The sequence below is a fragment of the Nelumbo nucifera genome, chromosome 4 (assembly GCF_055504915.1).
Source record: "Nelumbo nucifera cultivar China Antique chromosome 4, China Antique-T2T, whole genome shotgun sequence".
NCBI classification, from domain to species: Eukaryota; Viridiplantae; Streptophyta; class Magnoliopsida; order Proteales; family Nelumbonaceae; genus Nelumbo; species Nelumbo nucifera.
This window is the reverse complement of record NC_142652.1, coordinates 24,899,828-24,919,228: the sequence shown is the minus strand read 5'-3', so window position 1 is coordinate 24,919,228 and position 19,401 is coordinate 24,899,828. Positions and strand designations below refer to the sequence as shown.

The following is a 19,401-nucleotide window of genomic DNA, read 5'->3' as shown; positions in this document are numbered from 1 at the left end:
TCATAAAACTGAATTTTGATGGTAGTAGCTTAGGGAGTCCAGGGCCTTCTGGGATTGGGAGAGTATTCAGGAATGAGGATGGGATTATTACTGCCATCTTCTTAGGCCCAATCGGAGAGGGTGGCTCTCTTAGGGCTGAGATTCTTGCAGTTCTGGAAGGAATCCAATGAGTAAGAGAATTAAACATCAGACATTTGGTCCTTGAAGGTGACTTGGAGGTGGTGATTAGTTGGCTGAAGGGAGAGAACAGTGGTTTGTGGAGCTACAGCAATGTAAGGAAAAAATTCAAATGGCTGAGTAGGGATATTGAGGTCAAGTACAGCTGGGTGAAGAGAAATGCTAACTCATTTGCCGATGTGTTAGCCAAGCAAGGGGTGATTAGGGAATCTTTGTTTTGGGGAGTTAAGACATTTTACCTCCCCTTTTGTAATTAAAGTTTCACAAAACTTCATTAATAAAGCTTATTGTTATTGATAAAAAAAGCATGGATATAACTTTTATGGATGAGAAATAGATGCAATTAGGTTTGCATCCTTATTGTTGAAAGTGTAATAAGGAAGCAAACAGTTTTTGGTGTATTTGGCTAGCAAGAAACCAAAAAATATTCCATGGCTGAGCTACCCATTATAGATGGATTGGTGAGAGAAGTGTTATACACTATTAGCTTGTATACGGTGATTCCAGAGTACAGGGACTCGGAGACTATTTTTGTGGATGATGTTTTGAGCTTTCTTTCAGGTGTTAAGTGAGTGGAGGTTTCACTTCGAACATCATATGTACTTGATGATAGAATGAAAGAAAAGATAATGTAAAATCTAGAGCAGAATATGTAATGTACAGTCTATATCAGCATGGAAACCATTTTTGCACATTATGCCGTCACATACTAGTAGTCTTTTAGGCACCTCTTTAAGATGTTCATTTTGGATGCACTAGGTTTAACCGTCGTGGGTCAAGCTGTTGTCTTTAAAAGTACACAAAGTAGCAAATTCAAAATGTTTTATCGGCGTTTCAAGAAGTAAAGGTCTTCTCTCAATTCCCTAATAACTAGTTTCTTTGGAATGTGCAGAGAAATCGACAAAGAAGAGACGACGTGTTATTGGGCCAATATGGTGGTTATGGGGAGGAAAGCGGTTAATGTATAATATCTTGTATGGGCAACTTCGTATAAAAGCAAAAGTTCGTCCCAGAAGATCCTGCTGCTGATCCAACTTGTCGTTCATTCCACTTTTTGGTAATTATATTCTTGTGCATTTCCTGGAACTGCGGTTGGTCTCATGACCATTTCATCTTTGTATAAAATGAAATTTACGATAATGAAGCTTTTTTTTTTTTGGCGGCATTGGCTTTACCAAGTTTTCTCTAGTTTAAACTTATTGTATCTGTTAAAAGGTTAAAGGAGCCACATCCAATTTTCATGCAGTCTTCGCATATTGGATTCCAGATGGAGTTTTCACTTTTCAGTGGTGATGCCCCATGTCTCCTCCTTGTACATTTACTGTTAGCACTTCCTCTGTGGCAGCCGGGTGTCGTGTCACATTATTAAGAACCGCATCGATCTACGCTGTTGGAAACAAATCATGCAAAAACTAAAGATGGTTTTTTTGCCGTTAATGATTATCGTCACTCTTTTTGGTGAATTGTAGTGATTGGTTTGGATGCATGCAACACTCTTTTTGGTGATTTGCCGTTAATGATTAGTGTCACTCCTCACTCCTCACTCCTCACTCCTCACTCCTCACTCCTCGGAGGTCAGAATCAAAAGGAACCCAACAATATCTCAGCGGGCATCCGAACATGCTGTTGTCTATGGTACTTGGTACCATTATGTTTTTCGGTTTTTGTTCATATTGTATTCGTATAGCATCCAAAATAAAAAAAAAGAAAAGAAAAAAGGAACGAAACGTCGTACCACACAGTGGAGTTTAAAGAATTGAATTCAAGTAAAATTTGTAGGTAAGGCTCAGTTTGGAATAATGCAAAATATAATGCTTGCCACTCTACATTTGTATTTGTACTCTTTCCAAACTAAGCCTAAATAAGGGTTGTCTTGTGTCACTAGACTCCCTACTAAACCCAAGGTAAAAGGCTCATGTCTTTTGGACAAGCCCGAACGCTTTGGTCATTTTCTAGTGTGAACATAATCAACGATGATGATGAAGCTTATGTTCGGTATCACGTTCGAGATCCTTGGCTGCTCTTATCTTTATCTTTTGCTTTTCCCTGTTTTTGGGGCTTGTGCTGTTACGGTTATCCAATATGATCTGTATCCGCATATCGTATAGTCAGATGTGCTTTGGGGCAGTTTATGTTGGGAGGAGATTCCAAAATCCGATTTTTCTGTGAGGATGATTATGAACACTAATTGAACATACTGTTGTCAATTTCATCAATATATAATTTTTTCTTCTTTCTTTTTTATTTGGCCACACTATGCAGTTTACAACATGAAATCCCCCAAACCCATAACCTCTCGTGCCCATGTGAGATGTGAGTAGGGGTGGTTAATTGAACCGTGGGCCTATTTTCCAAATCGAATCAATACACTGGATGATCGGTTTGGTTGGTTGCTTTTTTGATTTTTTAATATTTATAATATGTATTATAAATATATAATAAAAATACTAGAAATACATATAATATATTATACTAAAAATAATAAATAATATATTATGTATTGTAATTAAATATATATGTATATATTTATTTATAATATATAGGTAATAATATATAACGTATATTATATACCAGGCCGTTTGATTAACTGTCAATTTTTTATATCGATTAATCAAAACTGAATTGGTACCTACAGTTTTCCAAAAATACCGAACCCAAACCAGTTCTGTTAACCAAACTTTTCAGTTTAGTTTTGTTGGTTTGGTTTGATTTTTGATGATCACCAATTCACCACTACTAGTGACAGTGGAACTTCATCTATATGCTATAATCAGCCATGGACCTTAACAACCGAACCGTGAATTTCATTCATGGTTCATTGGTTTTATAGTGTATATACTATTATTACCACAAAAAAAAGAAAAAAAGAAAAAAAAAGCACTAATAGAATATGCTGAAATCAGCCATGGACCTTAACGACTGAGCTGTGAATTTCATTCACGGTTCGGTATATACAATTATTACCAGAGTAGAAAAAGCACTAATAGAATTTTACTTCTGCAATTCTTAAATTTGCGTTTTGTTCGGGGAATGTTTAAAAAAGCTATTATGTGGTCATTATTTCATGTAGGGTAAGAAAATCTCCTTGCTTCTTAAAATGCTACTGGCCTTCAATTCTTCTTCTGATTGGGGCTTATAAGATATTTTGAAGAAATGATTTGTGATAGATGTAGACTTATATAGACTCAACAGGTGAAACAATGGCAATTCTTTTTTCTGTTTTTTAATCTTTATCAGATCAGTGAGAAACTGTGGCAACTTTTGATAGGTTTAATTAGATTTGTTAAGACGTACTATATTTTGTTTCACCAAATGCAACGACCCTTGTCTCTTGCCGTCCAGAAAGGTCACTACAGATTGAACTATTGGGACCATTTTTCCTTGGGGAAGATGTCTGGTATACAACTTCTCTTGGGTGTCTACCCAAAAAAAGAAGGAAAAAAAAAAGAACTTCTACCTGGGTGAAAATTTGAAATCAATCAAATGAAGGGCCCTGCTTTTCCGGGAGGAGACAATAGCAGCTATAATTGAGGTGCCTATGGACGGCGATGTATCCTCCTCAACCACGAAACAGTAACAGTTTTCTTTCTCTGGTGTCTGGTCTTCCACTTTCAAACTCCAGAAATCAATCAAACACGTAGAACGTTCACTTATATATACCATCAATTGATATATAAAACTTGAATAAATTGTGCGTCTGAGTTCGGCTTCAACTGGGTTGTTTCTAATTCAAGGATTGCAGCAGTACCGAAAGCATTTGGTAGAGTTGTGCAATGAGTCATTAGTGGTTACACAACCAGATTTGGCATGGGCAAATCTTTGATTCCTAGTTCAGTTTTGCGGTCTTTGATTCCTGATCTGTAGTTAAGAAAGTCTTATTTCATTTGTTTTAATGGAGATCGATCCTATGATGGTTGTTCTGTCCTGCTCCTGCATAATTCTCATGGAATCATGCTTCACTAACCAAACGACCCACACAGTGCTCCATGTTTAAATCTGAATATCTGATTAGTTAAAATCATAAAGGCTCAAACCAGCTTGAAGATAGCTAGATGATGTCAAAATCCCCCTTCCCCTACAAATTTACAAGATTTAGTAAAGGAAGTGACAAACATTATGAGTCCAGGAGCTCTACGTAATGAATTAGATTCATTTGGAAAGTAGAGATATCCAGTGAACAGGACTGCATAATTCAATGTGGGGGGAGAGAGAGAGAGAGAGAGAGAGAACAGTTCTACTGGTGCTTCCTGATGGAAGAGCTGAGCAGTGAGCACTCCCAGCCCTTGCTCCATGGTCTTCACCATCATTCCTTAATCAAGTGAAGCTCATATTGGATAGGAGATTCCTCTCATCAGATGTGGGGGAGCCAAACAGTGGTAGATTCACAGGTTGGATGCAGCAAGGAGCTGCTATTGGTGCAGTGTGGGCGGCGCCACCGGATACGCCATTGGGACCATGTAGGGGGGATGGTGCCCGGGAGGAAGCATAACTGGAGTCCCAACAGCTGAAACCATATGGGGCGGTGCGGCAACCGGCTGGCCTATTGGAGGTCCATACATACCTACACCCGGCATGTTGGGTTGAGGGGGCCGATGCTTGGCGGACGCCGGCGCTGCGGCTGCGGCGGCAGTGTTATGCGGTTGTTGTCCAGTAATGGGAGCTTGGGGTGATGAGACATCTCCACTGTTAACGCTGGTAATGTCGTGGATGCTGGATCTCCTCCTATCTCTGTTCATAGAATTCAAGCGAATGAAATACTTCTGAGCATGGCTTGCCACCTGAGTAGGCGTCCTGGAGATGACGAAGTTCCTTGATATGCTTCTCCAATCTCCTTTCCCGAATTTGTCGAGACCAAGCAGGAATAACCTGGATGATAAACATGAAGCAGCAGTACCCAATTAGAGATATCCATGATTAATCTGAAACAATTAAGCTTTTTTGTTACTGGTCTACGAAATTAAAAGATACCTGTGCTCTTCTTCTGTCCATGGAATTCCTTTTCGTCGCTCCTGGTCTGATCTAGACCCGGCTTTCCCACCTTGCCCCCCGCCTGAATCAGTGCCCAACCCAGAAAACCCAGTTCCAAAATTACAGTTCAACCTCTTATCAGCAGCCCCAGAAGCAGAAGCAAGAAAGAGGTGCTGATCTTTGCTGTTGGCAGCCGCCTCCTTGACGTAAGTGGGAATCGGGATTCGACCCGATTCAATTGCATCTACATCCTCGACCAAAACCTCGTAGTGTTTCTTCAGTTCGGCTACAGTCTTACTTGGAACCATGGAAGCAATCTTTTCCCATCGGTCTTTTGAGTCGTCAGAAGCCCAGTGCATCGCAATTGCAGTCTCGAACGCCTTCTCCTCCTCTCTGCTCCAACCTCCTACACTAGCCATGTTCGTTCGTCTAGAACTGTTCCAATCAAGCTCAGTCTATACCAAACAACGACGATGACAGATTAATTACAAGAATCCGGTTTCTTTCGCTAGCATTGCTATTTGGCAATTTTGGGACTCAGGGAGGGAAGAATGAAGGAAGGTGCGGAGGATAGGGAGATGGGTATCAATGGAGGTAAAGTTTTTATGGACCACTTGGAAATTGAATGGATGGATCAGTTGTCATGTTCAGACAATACATATACTCTCTCTCTCTCGTGACTCTTTCTTCACTTACATAGACATAGTAATCATGGAGTGTGTAAAGGGGTGACTGGTGAGGAGAAGACGAGAGCAAGAGAATCTTTCCAACAATCCAACTACCGCCCATCGCTTGTAATCACAGCCATGAGCCAATCAGCCAAACCTTTTATAAATTTGTGAATGTTTAGGTCTCTCTCTCTCAGACATACTTTTCACACGCATATGATACGGACGTGGCCATTTCTCCATTACTCGTTAAGGCTAAAATGCAGCCTGAATGAACCCGGCTTTTTGGCTTTTCCTTCTGCTTTTTTTTTTTAAACCCTGTTCACACTGCAGGAGGCCATGGCCCCCATTATTGTCTGCATCTCTCTCCACAGTAATTAAACACAGAAAGTGATGTCATGACCCTTAAGCCATTGCATTCTAAACGCTTTGATCATTGATGATGCCAAATTGCCAAGTAGTGCTTCAGTTAGTAGCCAAACTTGGCTCCTCCTCTCACAGTCACAAATCAGAGATGGGTTAATATCATAATAATGAACTCAGATCATGGTTGTTGTTGCAACTCTATATAATCATCAGATGAACTGATCTTTTAAGGGAACATTTTGGGTTGACTGAAAGATGCTGATTCCTAGAGTATGCACAACATATTGTCCGTCTCTTCACTTGATCTGGAAATATTTTACCACTGTAGTTCTGTTAGTTTACCAATCTTTCACAGCTTGGCCTTATAAAGAAAACCCTAACATGTTTGGCAAATGGATTCTTCTACTCCCTTACAAAGTACTTATTTTGTGGGTCTCTCTCTCTGACAAAGACAACGGATACACACACACATACCAAGAAATAATAATCAAAATTTTCATCTAGCAGTTGCATCAAGGAACCCAAATGTGGGAGTATCCCTACATACTTTGTGGCCAGTAGGAAGCCACGTAGACTGAAACAATTTCACCTAACTGGGAGGGTGATTTCAACTACAAAATTATTACATTATTGTTTTGTTTTCTTTCAATTTGTTTTCCTATTTACATCTCTCGACTCTACCTACAAAATAAAAATTTGATTTCAGAGTCTACTTTCTGTTGATTCTGTAAGGTTTGGAGTTTGTGTTCAACTTTTCCTCCCTTGAAATGGATGATACAACTGGATATAAAGATTGAAGTTAGCCCATATATTTAACTATGTAATTTTCTTTCTTGGAATTGAAGAATTCCTTAAAACCTAGCTAGCTTAAAATGGCTATTGATTTACTTTGAAACATGGGCATTTATTTTTTTTATAAACTATCAGATATCAAAAGATTATGATGCAATGATTTTAAGCTAACGGTGTCTATTTCTTATAGGCAATGCTCCGAATCCAATTACCAACATTAGAAAGTAGAAGAAAGGCCTAAAATACACAATTTATCCAGTTTTCTAAAATGATTTTGAAATTAAATTAAGATTTTATTATTATTGTAAATAAAAATAGGATTGCATTTAAACTTCGCAGGAAGGAATGAAACTTCCCACATTTTTCTTTGTAAAAGTCCCCTAAATCATCAGGCATGTTTGGTATCGAAGCCTAGAACAATTTTACCTAGAAAATGGGGAGAAAAGTTGAATCCAATGGTTAGACTTAGGGTTGAAATTTATGAACTCAACTTTGTTTCGGGTTGGGTTAGGGTTGACCCCTTGGACAATCCAAACCAACCTGAACCCAATTCTATAGTATATGTCATATATAAATATATGTTATATATATTATATATCATACATTGATTTGCTTGGATGTATGATAGTTGTATAGCCCTCACTACATACTATCATGTCTTTCTTTTAAGATAATCCCTTCATCTCCTCTTTGAAACCTTAATAACATATTTTATGTTTTTTGAATATTTTATTCTTCATCTCCTTTCTAATGTTTGTTGGGCATAAAAGAGCTATAATAAGTCATCTCATAATAAAATATAGTCATTTCAAACACTTATTTTTTAGAAAATTGTACTAAAAAATCAATAAAAACATCAACAAACAAATACTAATAAAACATAGGATTAATATATATATATATATATATATATTTATTTATATATAGTGAAAATTGAGTTAAGATTTGAGATTAAATAGTTTTGTGAGATTCTAAGGGATGGGAAGAAAATATTATATTAGGACCAATCCGAAATTGACTTTGGGTTGAAGGAATTTAGTTAGGGTTGGGGGTTTAGAACCTAAGGTTGAATTAGGTTTGGCCTCAACCCGCCCTAACCCAGCCCAACTTACACCCCTAATTCCAATACCAAACACCATACTATTTGATTAAGTAAATTTCGGAAACTAAATAGACAAAAATGTTACTTTAACATATATGAAACTTCAACTTCATGGATAGAGAGATGTAATTACACGAGTCCCTACTATCATAAATGGACATCCTTCAGTTTTGCTTAGCATTTTCCATGCTTTAGAATATCATCATTCATCAAAACTGATTCTTCAACTTGCGCGCCCTAGTCAACAGGTAAAGGAAAGCCTTATCTATTGCCATTTTCTAAATGGCATAGAAGAGTTCAAAGGTGTTATTTATTGACATTGGATTTGAACCACTTTACGCCCACAATCCACTCTCACTCACTGATTCCATTCCAACACTAATCCAATTTGAGGAGGATGAATATGGTCCAGTTTGTTGAATTCACTGTCCAAACTGATCATGGGGATTTGGGAAAGAATAAGGATTTGGCCAAATTCAGAAACTCCGCTAGAAAATATTGAAATGTTAGAGATTCACTTGAACCATTTTCCCCCATTTCTTCAGGTTTCTTTTCCTTTATTCATTAATGTAGGCCACAGAATGCGCGTGTCTCTTACTCCCTTGGCTGGAGGTAACCTTCACATGAATATACTGAATCAAGTAATACTATAAGCCAAATAGTCATAGAGATTAGAGACAGACCCTTGATCTCATGTTCTCGTTTCTAGATAAAGTTGGCCAGGGCCCACCAAATGGGCCCGCCAAGGAGACTTCCGATGCCCAATTTTAGCTAATGTTGATGTAATGTCCTGACCATTGATCTTCTTCTCACGTACGTGGGACCATTAAAGCCGTTCCTGATCCACTGCACGCCAGTCAACACCTTCATGGATCAAGCGCCAATATAGACCAAATTTAGCTATATGTGAGCTTCTTCTGCTTCAAGTGCTTTGGCACCACACGGCTTACCTTGGTGGGCCCTTACTGAATGCTTGGCCCATGCCTCGGTGAACCCAGATGCCAGACCCACCTGTTGGTCACTCCTACCAGTCAGACTCTTGCGTTTTCAGTGAAGGAATTTAGACCCAGTTTTCTCTCATGGGGTCAATGGGCCTGTTTACATAGCCCATGGCTGAAAATGATCAAAATTGAACCATAGATGGGACCCAACATCCTGGAGCCTGGAGGTTGTTACTAAAACAAGTCTGCCATTGCAAGAGGACTTGGATGGTAGGAAGGTGACAGGCCACTTGGATGGTTGCTTGCAGCCCACTTGATTGCAAATTTGACATTCAATGATTAAGCTTCCTATGTTTTGATTATTTTCATGGCCAATCCATTCAGCCTTTCTTTTCTTTTTCTTTTTTCTTAACAAGAAAGAACAACTCTTATAGATTCAAAATTTTTAGAAAAAAGATTAGTACCAAAGAAAGCTTCACCATGTGATTCCTTAAATAACTCTATTTCTAAAATTCTTCTTTTCTTTGCAAATTGTTCTAATGTGAATTTTTAGGTATAGATGTTGAACTTTGAGATCCAAAGGCGTGAAGGAAGGGGAGTCTGCCAACATTATGAATGAGATAAATTCCAAAAAGAAATGGAGGGCTTCAGATATGACCAACTCCAAAACATTGTCATGGAATTTGGATGAATCCTTAAACAAACAGGAGAGACAGATACATATGCACAAAGAACAAGTGGGCGGTGACTAAAGAAGTTGAGCAAAACATAGGATTATAATAGTGATTTCAGACCACTAAGGAGGAGGAAAAGAACAAACACCCCTCTCCTAAAAAAAGGAAATTAAAAAAAAAAAAAGAAGAGTGGGTGCAAAATAAAATTGGGGTTTGCTTAATTGGCTGGTTTTCACCAACAGATGATTTTGACACCATCAGCTAAGATGATGGAAAGGACATGGGAATATGACACTATGGGATGTATTTTAGTTGAACATGGATTTGTCTTTCTGTTGGGAATTCAACTTCTCCTAGATATTATGGGTAGAATACTAGTCTTATCTGATAAAGAGGAATTTAGAACCAATAACCAAGCAACATGAGGATCTAATTCAATAAATGCTAATGGGTGTGTCCTGTTCAAACATTAAGACTAATAGCAGTAGTGATAGTTGGGTAATAACCATTTCCATGTGGTCTGTTCCAAAAAATAATCTCTCTCTCTCAAGAATTACAACCTATGTTTAAGAGGGAAGAAAACAGCAAAGAAGGAATGTTTATATGAGGACACAAACTTCCTAGCTTCCACAGCTTCAAGTGGTCTAGCCCAGTCATGAAAGTCTGATATCAGCCCACCACTGTTGAAGGAGACTCCAAATTAATGATTGATTGCATAAAACCGCAAGGCTGATGTCCCATAGAGGTTCAGATGTACCTATTATAAAACATATATTGCACATCAGTCCATGTTCTTCTTTGAGCAGACAGTTCATCTGATTGCCTATTTTGGCAAGCCAAATTGATGGTACAATTAATGGGTTATGGGGTGACCCTCTTCAATTCTTTCCAAACCCCTCAAGTAAGTTGAGATTGTTGAATTCAGTGAGGGGGCTACTTCCCATTTCTGTGACTGTGTCCTTCCTTCCAGTCCAGTTGTACCCATAAACAAAGAAAAAAAAAATGAGGAAGATGGACACTTGGGCTTACATTTGATGATTCCTTTATGGCTCGTACAGACAGACATTTTTATCTGAACGAAGAACTGATATTTTAAGTATTAATGGTTGTTTTCAAAAGAACAGTAGTGAATATTTAATGGGGTTTTGTTGAATCAGACAAATGGTTTCATGCCATGTAGTGCCGTTTCATTGTATGTGACCTTGATGTTTGTTGGTTGAAGAGCCTCTCATCATTTTAATTTAATACAGTGGCGCCTAACATGGCCAATTTTTAGATAAACTCCACAACCACCGCATGCATGTAGAGAAAAAGAGAGCAAATGGTTCAAGTACACCAAGTGGGCTCTCCCCCCCCCCCCCCAAAAAAAAAAAAGAAAATTGAAAATGACCTTCAATGGGAATCGTTTCGTTTTGGTTTTGGCTAATTAACATTTGAACCTGTCAATCATCATCTGAAACTGATGACCCATCATCCTAATATTGTCAAAACCATAAATAGTTTTTCTTGAAACCCTAAAATGACTTTGCTTCTATTTAAGACAAATCTTATATGAAACACTTTCTTTCCTTTGTGACTTCTGAAAACACTGGTAAGATGAGAGATGATATATATATATTATCATTGTCATTGTTATCAAGTGTAGAAGACACAGACCGTTCAGTTTTGTAAATACATGACTACTGCCCATATAAAACAAACGTTTCCTTTTAATACATTATTATAAATCAAATTTAGGGAATGCTAAAAGCATGAATCAGTTATGGGGTAATTAAGGAGGCATCCCTCTTAACCAAAGTTTAACGTATCAATACTCTCTATACACAAAATTGCTTTTAACATTTAAAACAATGGATATGTCACTCACCTAACTCTCATTATTTAGAGTCTCCATAATCCTGAAAACCTATCTATACGCTAGAATACATATGATAAGATATTTTTGAGCCTTGATTTCATCTAAATATCTACTTTTATAATGATCATAAAAATTAAATAACCTAATCTGCATTACATTATACATATAAACTAGAGGTCTTAATATAAAGCTGTAGTTGACTGCTTAACTACTTCCAAACTCCAATTTTCTTCTTGTTGTGATATTATTTGGTTTTATTAAATTTATTTATTTGTTTCGTTTCTCTTTTTTGGTGGGTAGTCACCAGGAAATTAAATTCCATATCACTTGATCCAGTTGTGAGGGTCCTGGGCAGCTCAGAAGTTGAGATCAAAGCAACCCATCCCAAGCATGCATGCTAGCTTAAATATTGTTCTTATAATACCAATTCCTCTTTTATATTTTACTTTTATTATTCTTCATTTTTTTTTGAGGGGTATTATCCAATCTAATACAACCATAGATCCAATCCGGCCGGATCTTACAAAAATTGATTCGAATTGAGCCCGCTAAGGATGTTGGATATCTAAATATGATTCGATCCGATTTAGTTTTTAAAAATTTTAATAAATTACTAAAAGAAAAAGAAAATCTAACAGTTTATATTAAGAAAAACAAAAAAAATATTAATGTTTTTTAACTATTCTCATCATATATATATACATGTTTTTTGTTAAAAATAAACAATATAAAAAATGATATAAACATATTTATAAATAAATAACATATGCATGTATGTATGTATGTATGTATGTATGTATGTATGTATGTATGTATACCGGATCGAATATGGAGTGATTTAGGTTCTGATTCAATTTTTAATCGAATCCTATTACCCGATCCAATCTGAAAATCTGAAAGGGATACACCTGAATTCGATAAAATAGGATCAAATTTCGGATTGGATTAAATTATGATCGGAACCATCTCCACCCCTGCCAACAGTGTTGCATTTAAATATAATTGATATTTAAAAACATTTTAGCTGAATTTCTTTATGTGTTTTTTTTCAATTTGATATCTTAAACAATAAGATTAATTGCATTAGCATATATTATTAAATTTCCAGGACCCACCATTTGCATTGCAAGAGTTAAGATATTTTTCATGAAAAAAAAAAATCTTCAATAAAAATTAGGAATGTTTTTCTTTTGTTGTTTTACAACAAAAGCAACTGTCTCATCATAAAACTTATATGTATTTGGTGATGTAACAATTGCTTCTATTTAAAAGAAAAAAGCAAAATCGCACACGTTGACAAATACCCCTAAAACTTTCAGTTGAATTGTATTTCTTAATATAAAATATGATTATTTTTTATTCTAAATTTAACCCTTAGAGTTCATTAATTCAATCCAACCCAAATCAACAGGGTAACATTTCATATTGGGATTAAAATGTGGTGGTAAATCTGGCTCCTCGAAGTACTAAAAACATAATGGTTGCTAGGTCCCATTATCTACATGTCGAATTTGAAAAACCTCCTCCACTTATAACCTTTAGGCATTTTTTCCCCTCTCCAACTAAATGGACCAAGCTTGCTTTCTGTAATCATTTATGTAAAAGGCCAAAAGCTGCTCTCAGACTTTGAACCCACATTCTCACATTAATTGATTTTACAGAGGTCCCAGCACCACGAGGGAGGTTGTTCCATACATTCAATATATGACCAACCTAGAGGTCCCATATCTGCTCAATGCTTTGTATTGCCCACAGTAAGCATCAAAACACCTCGTTCATAGATATACAAGTTACCCACTTAGACAACTTTTTACAGTTAACCATCTTTCCCATGACTCTGGTCGCATGCATTCATAAAATACATATAAAACCGAAATAAAATATTTATCTTCATAAAATGGAATCAAAGTGAAATGTGAATATACCTAGGAGTGAGCATTATTCGGTTAATACTAAATTATCGAACTGAAAATTTCGGTTTCAGTTTTTTTTGGTTTAGCTTTTTTAGTTTTTGGGTAATTCGGTTTGGTTAATTCATTTTTTAATAATTTCAGTTTTTGGTTTTGGTTTTCAGATTTAGAAATTCGGTTAACCAAAAAGTCAAATTAGCTAAAATTTATTATATAATATATAATCTGCTATATATTTATATATTAATATATTATAATGAAATTAAATTTCATAATATATATTATAGGTTATAATATTAAATTTCATAATTTGGTTATTTTGGTTTTATTGAAAAATAGTTTCGGTTTCGATTTTCATTTTATTATTTCAGTTTATTCAATTTGATTTTTAACCGAATAAACCGAATGCTCAACCCTAAATATACCAGTGTTTGAAACCAAATACCAATTGATGTGATATTGGATATTATTAAGGGTTCTTGGTTGCAGGAAATGTGATATTGGATATTTCTACATTTGAATTGAATTGAATTTTGGCCATTAGAATCAGATTGGATTAGGATATTATTAACATCATAATTAATACATTAAATAGAAAATGACCAAAATGTTGTATATTATTAATAAAATAAATTAAAAATGAATTTGAAATTGTATATCATGAATAAATGACTTTGAAATAATTTTTATGTGAGTGAGAAGTCTGGGATGATAACGAGACCTATGACTGTTTAGTAAATACCTAACATTCACACAAACATAATAACTAATAGATCCATACTAATATTAATGGATTGTTAGATCCAATTGGGGCGCAGAATTATACATGGATTGATTTCGGTCACCTTAAGGCTGTGTTTGATATTATAAAAATGATGACCACATGGTATCATAGACTTCCTTTTTTTTTATTTTTTCTTTCAATCAAGCCAAATACAGCCTCAGTGTCAATCGGGTTATAACTAACCAAATTTAGGGTCATACCTAATTATGGATGGATGGAAGGACAAATACAATGTCAATTTTTGAAAGCATGGGCAGGGGACCATTTTGCACCTCAAAGGCTCTACTGGAATTGCACTAAACAATTATGCTTGGGGTCCAAAATTTGTACTTGTACACCCAAAGCATGGTTCCAAGTATTTATAATTTCGAGAGTTTCATTCATTTGAAGTCTTTTTTTTTTTTCTTTCGTTTTCTTTTTGGTCTAATATTTTATTAATAGTGGGTATGTCAAATCATGTTTTAACAATAAAGTATATAAAAACACATTTGATTCTTGAGAATAGGGATCTAAAATTGGATCATTCCTATTTCAATTGTGTGGTTGTACATCCTAAATCCCATTTTTGCTGGAATAATAATATTCTTTCATTTGAGGAAATGGACAAGCACTCCCCTTCCAACTTATTCTGATTCTGATTCTTATCTGACCCAAATATACATAAATCATTTCAATTCCGATTCCCAATAAAGTATATAAGCACCGTGTATACCGTATAGAGATTTACGTTTGAATCACACAAGTTCTTAACTTTTTAATCCAAAAAAACCAGGGTAAAGCCATCCGATGTTCTTAACTCTCTCTCTCTCTTTTTCTTGTTGGCTTTCACCGTGCTCCTTCTTCTTCTTGTTAAAGCCATCCGAAGTTCCGAACGCCGGTGAAGCTCTTCGTCTTGCAATCACCGCCCCACACCACTGCAATTCAACTTTCGTGATTTCAATGTTAGCTAGCGAGGATGTTTTTGCGAATGACTCAATCGAGCTGCTGCGCCAGAGCGGGATGGATTTCAAGAAGAACAACGAGAAGGGTATCGACGCGCATCGGTTCGGAGAGCTCCTCATGTCCTCTGGAATTGTGTTGAACGACAGCGTGCTTTGGATGACCTTTAACAGTGGATACGATTTTAGCTACTTGCTTAAGCTCCTGACGTGCCAGAACTTGCCGGATACGTAGGCTGGGTTTTTCATCAATGCCACCGCCGCTGCAATTCCTAGCAGCGGCGGCTAAGTCTTTGGCCATTCTCTCCGTCTCCCCTCTTTCTTTCTTTCAGCCTACACCTCTCTTCGTTTCCTAAGGGGGTCGCGTAGCGGCGATCTTTTCTTTATTTTTCAACCGTCGATCCGTGTTCAACCCGCGTTCGTCAAGACTCAGGACTGAGCAAGGTAGAGACAGAGTGCTCTGTGCTGATATATTTTATTTTCAACTTTTTGTATACAAAAAACTCGTCAACCTTCCGCCATTGAAGCGTTTCTCTGTTCCGATCGCGTGTTTTATCATTAGATTTGAAGCTTAGACCTTCGGTTCAAGCCGATTTCCCGCTCCGGATAGGAGAAAATCGTTTTAAACAGTTGGACTTTTATCGAGATATTATTGGTTTCTAACTTTCGATTGAGCCTCGTGGTTTGATTCGTTTAAAATTATCGGACTGGTTCCTGTTATGATTCCTGTTCGAGTTTTATGGTAAAGAGAGATCTGAGGACCTTGCTTGAATAAAAGAGGAAGAGATCGCCTTGTGGAGGCGATTGGGGGATTCAATTTTTAATTTTCCAAGGAGCGGCTTCTGTACACTTGTTGATCAATTCATCGGTTGTTTTTAATGTCTGCCTCAAACGTCTGGTTGTGAAGTAATATGGAACTGATTGCAAGATACAAAAATGACGTTTTATATTGCTCGCGAGGCTTCCGAGGTTCATTTCTTCTCCCTTTCTTTCCTTTTCTCTTCATCCTTTTCAATTCTTCCAAAATTTTCTCCGCTCTTTGCTTTCTTCTATTTCCGCTTCACTTTATTTCTGCTACGTTATTCCGTGCCTTTTGATGATAACTTGTTATTTGATGATAATATGGAATTTGATGAAGGAAGATTTGGCCCGACCTCGCAAATTACGACACGTGGCAAAAAAGGCAAGCAGCTCAGAACTCAAGACAGCATACTGAGGGTACAAATGCCAAAGGGAAGGGACCAGTAGGCTCGAGTTCCCTACTTAGAGCTCGGACTCCCTAGCAAGAGGCCCGAGCTCCCTACTTAGAGCTCGAACTCCCTAGCAAGAGGCCCGAGCTCCCTACTTAGTGCCCGAGCTCCCTACCTAGAGTTCGAACTCCCTAGCAAGAGGCCCGAACTCCCTACTTAGTGATCGGACTCCCTGCGAGGAGCCCAAACTCTCCCTTTTGACCCCGTCACACAAAGCAGAGACCCGAACGGGCCCGTCTTATGACAATTCGGGGCCTCCCCTTCTCCAAACTCGAGACTTTGCCTTACGCACCACTCTAGGCACTTCGCTTCCGGAGCATTGAACTGGACGAACCACGCCGTATCTGACACCGAAGGAGTCTGTATCCAGGGGCGGCGCACCTGACTGACTTGGGATCTGACGCTTGACGGCCGCATTTCCAACGGCCACCTGCCACCATCACCTGTCACCATTGCCTCGAGTTACAGAGACGGCTTCGACAAAAGGAGCAGTGACGGTTCTGCCCCAGCAAAGGCGATGACGCCCAGACTGGCAAAAGCACGTAAATACTCATTCCCGACCTGACAGGAGTCTAGGAGTGAATGCGCGAGGTGGTTATAAAAGACGCTCTACCCCCAAAGAGGATGTATGCAAACCTTGCGTTATCTGGTTTATCTTGCCTTCGAAAGATTCTAACTTAAGCTTCGGAGCCTTTACACCGGGTTCTCCCTAGAGCTTCTTCATCTCCTCCGTTTCAGGTCCCCGCTATTCGATTCAGAGGCAAGGTCATTGACAACTAAGACCGGGCGGATTGCGCATCATCAGAATGTTAAGCGTGGGTGCTTAAGTGAAGGTGAGAGTGAGAGCAGAGAAGGCCCTTACTTGTGAAACGGGAAAAGGATGTGGTTCGATTGTTTGGGGAAATTGCAGATTCAGATTAACCGAAGACAGAAGCAAATGGTCCGTGAAACTAGTAGAATTTTCACAGAGAAGAAGAGGGGGAAAGAAAGAGGGAAGAGGAGAGAGAGACCGGGGAAGGGACCTGGTCGGAGGTGGAGAGGGTCGTGCCGCTGTGCCGAGAATTGGAAGAGACGATGAACAGTATTTTTTTCTCTTAAAAGTAAATTCGGGATGAGGGAGGGGTAATATTGGGTTTTTAAACATCACTTGTACGATTTTTGACGGAATAATAACGGTAAAAAAAGTGTTAATCAATTATCGAAAACAGTAAAAATAGCGTCAGTCAATTTTTAAACAGTAAAAATACATTTAGTCATTTAACTAACCCATAAGCGTAATTTACCATTAAATTTTCGTCACACTACCCGATCATGATTCATGCCTTAATTGGGGTTGAGGGTTGAGAGTTGTGACACTTGAGATTTTCGGAGTCCATTGACAACGGTTTATTATGAGTTAGTTGCGAATGCGAGCACGAGCAGAACGGCAGAGATTCGAAGAAGTCGGAGCACAGAGCTTTCAATTGTTCCATGCTCACACAGGCCGTTGGATGGGTGCTAAAATATCAACTTGCGTAGAAATAAATAGCCACGATTTATCAAAAACAGTATAACTGCAAATCACCAATTATTGGACGGTTTGGATTTGGTTACACCAAATTAGACCTAAAATAATGAATGCTTCCTGGACGATCAGGATCAAGCAAGGAGGATCGCGATCCATTTCATTGTTATTGTGTAGAAGCCAGCGTCTATTGAATTGGCATCCCCATTTGATTTACGTGAGAAGATCAGAAGAATCGCATTTCACCCAAATCCTAACCCTAGCAGCAAGCACACAGATCCATCAATAATCCATCGCGATTCGTCATGGGAAACGCAGAGAAGCTAATGAACCAAATCATGGAGCTCAAATTCACGTCCAAGAGCCTTCAACGTCAAGCTCGCAAGTGCGAGAGAGATGAGAAATCCGAGAAACTCAAGGTCAAGAAAGCCATCGAGAAGGGAAACATGGACGGTGCTCGTATCTATGCTGAGAACGCAATTCGCAAGCGCACCGAACAGATGAACTATCTCCGTCTCGCCTCTCGCCTCGACGCCGTCGTCTCTCGCCTCGAAACGCAGGCTAAGATGACCACCATCACCAAATCCATGGGCTCCATTGTTAGATCCCTCGACTCGTCTCTTGCGTCTGGGAACCTTCAGAAGATGTCGGAGACGATGGACCAGTTCGAGAAGCAGTTCGTGAATATGGAGGTTCAGGCCGGGTTTATGGAGAGTTCCATGGCCGGAAGCACTTCTCTTTCCACGCCTGAAGCGGAGGTTAATAGTTTGATGCAGCAAGTCGCGGATGATTACGGTTTGGAGGTCTCGGTTGGACTTCCGCAGCCAGGCTCTCGTCCTATTTCAACTAAGGCAGAGGAAAAGGCTGCTGAAGATGATTTGTCCAGGCGCCTCGCCGAGCTCAAGACCAGAGGGTGACAACCTTGGTTCTTCATCTCTCTCCTTTACATTGTTCCTAGCTTTTGTGGCATCTTTTTCCCAGTTATGTTAATTCAGTGTGTATAGTTTTTGGAGTTATATATGAATCTTAGCCAATAATTGTCATGAATTCTGGATTGAACATGTACATCTGGTGTAAGAATACAGATATACTGTACAAAGATAAAGAAAAAAATGACTTTCAATTGGATTTGGTGTTTAATGTGCGTTGTCATTTTTACTGGTTAGGGAGATTTGTGAATTGTGGTTGATTTTGAAATAATTTGTTTCTTTCACTTCTTGTGTTCTTGTTATCAGAAATTTGTGTTTAGGTCCTCTAGGATATGTTAGTTGACCCATTAGTTTTTGGTTGTGGGTTGATTTTCCATGAATTAGTATGCTGGGGTGAACGATTTCACATTGGATCAGAATGTGTTCAAGGTTAATTATGCATAAGCACCTGCTTAACATGATCTGTAACGTGTTTGTCCCAACTCCCAACTATGTTTTGCATTTCAACATCTTGTTTGGGTTCAATATTTGTAGGTTGGT

General features: G+C 38.2%; 2 protein-coding genes and 1 pseudogene across 33 annotated transcripts in view; 2 read left to right on the top strand and 1 right to left on the bottom strand.

Moving 5' to 3' along the window:
- The window catches only part of HDA15 (histone deacetylase 15), a 38,813-nt gene extending 37,173 nt beyond the window's left edge, over window positions 1-1,640 (top strand). For 21 of the 27 annotated variants that reach the window (XR_016085190.1, XR_016085192.1, XM_088902537.1 and 18 more), the window contains one exon: window positions 1,070-1,342. Coding sequence is in view for 24 of the 27 variants with exons in the window: in XM_088902527.1 (XP_088758653.1) it covers window positions 1,070-1,206 (137 nt within the window). In the remaining 3 variants the exon portion in view is untranslated. Of the gene's footprint in view, window positions 1-1,069; window positions 1,343-1,392 lie in introns of those variants that run through there. The other 6 variants (XR_016085191.1, XM_088902532.1, XM_088902533.1 and 3 more) reach the window with 2 other exon arrangements.
- Window positions 1,641-4,164: 2,524 nt separating this feature from the next.
- Window positions 4,165-5,954, bottom strand: LOC104603045 (transcription factor MYBS1-like). Its single transcript, XM_010266970.3, has 2 exons — window positions 5,146-5,954; window positions 4,165-5,043 (listed from the first exon to the last, which is right to left on the bottom strand). The coding sequence occupies exons 1-2, from the start codon at window positions 5,562-5,564 to the stop codon at window positions 4,587-4,589; spliced, it is 876 nt and encodes a 291-aa protein (XP_010265272.1). The 5' UTR covers window positions 5,565-5,954; the 3' UTR covers window positions 4,165-4,586.
- Window positions 5,955-14,948: 8,994 nt separating this feature from the next.
- Window positions 14,949-19,145, top strand: LOC104603046 (ESCRT-related protein CHMP1B pseudogene; annotated as a pseudogene). 5 transcript variants are annotated; one of them, XR_016068667.1, is made up of 2 exons: window positions 14,949-16,147; window positions 18,065-19,145. The product of XR_016068667.1 is annotated as an ESCRT-related protein CHMP1B pseudogene, transcript variant X5 (transcript). The 5 variants fall into 5 exon arrangements; XR_016068666.1 differs by having other exon boundaries at window positions 17,257-19,145; XR_016068665.1 differs by having other exon boundaries at window positions 17,243-19,145.
- Window positions 19,146-19,401: the final 256 nt, after the last annotated feature.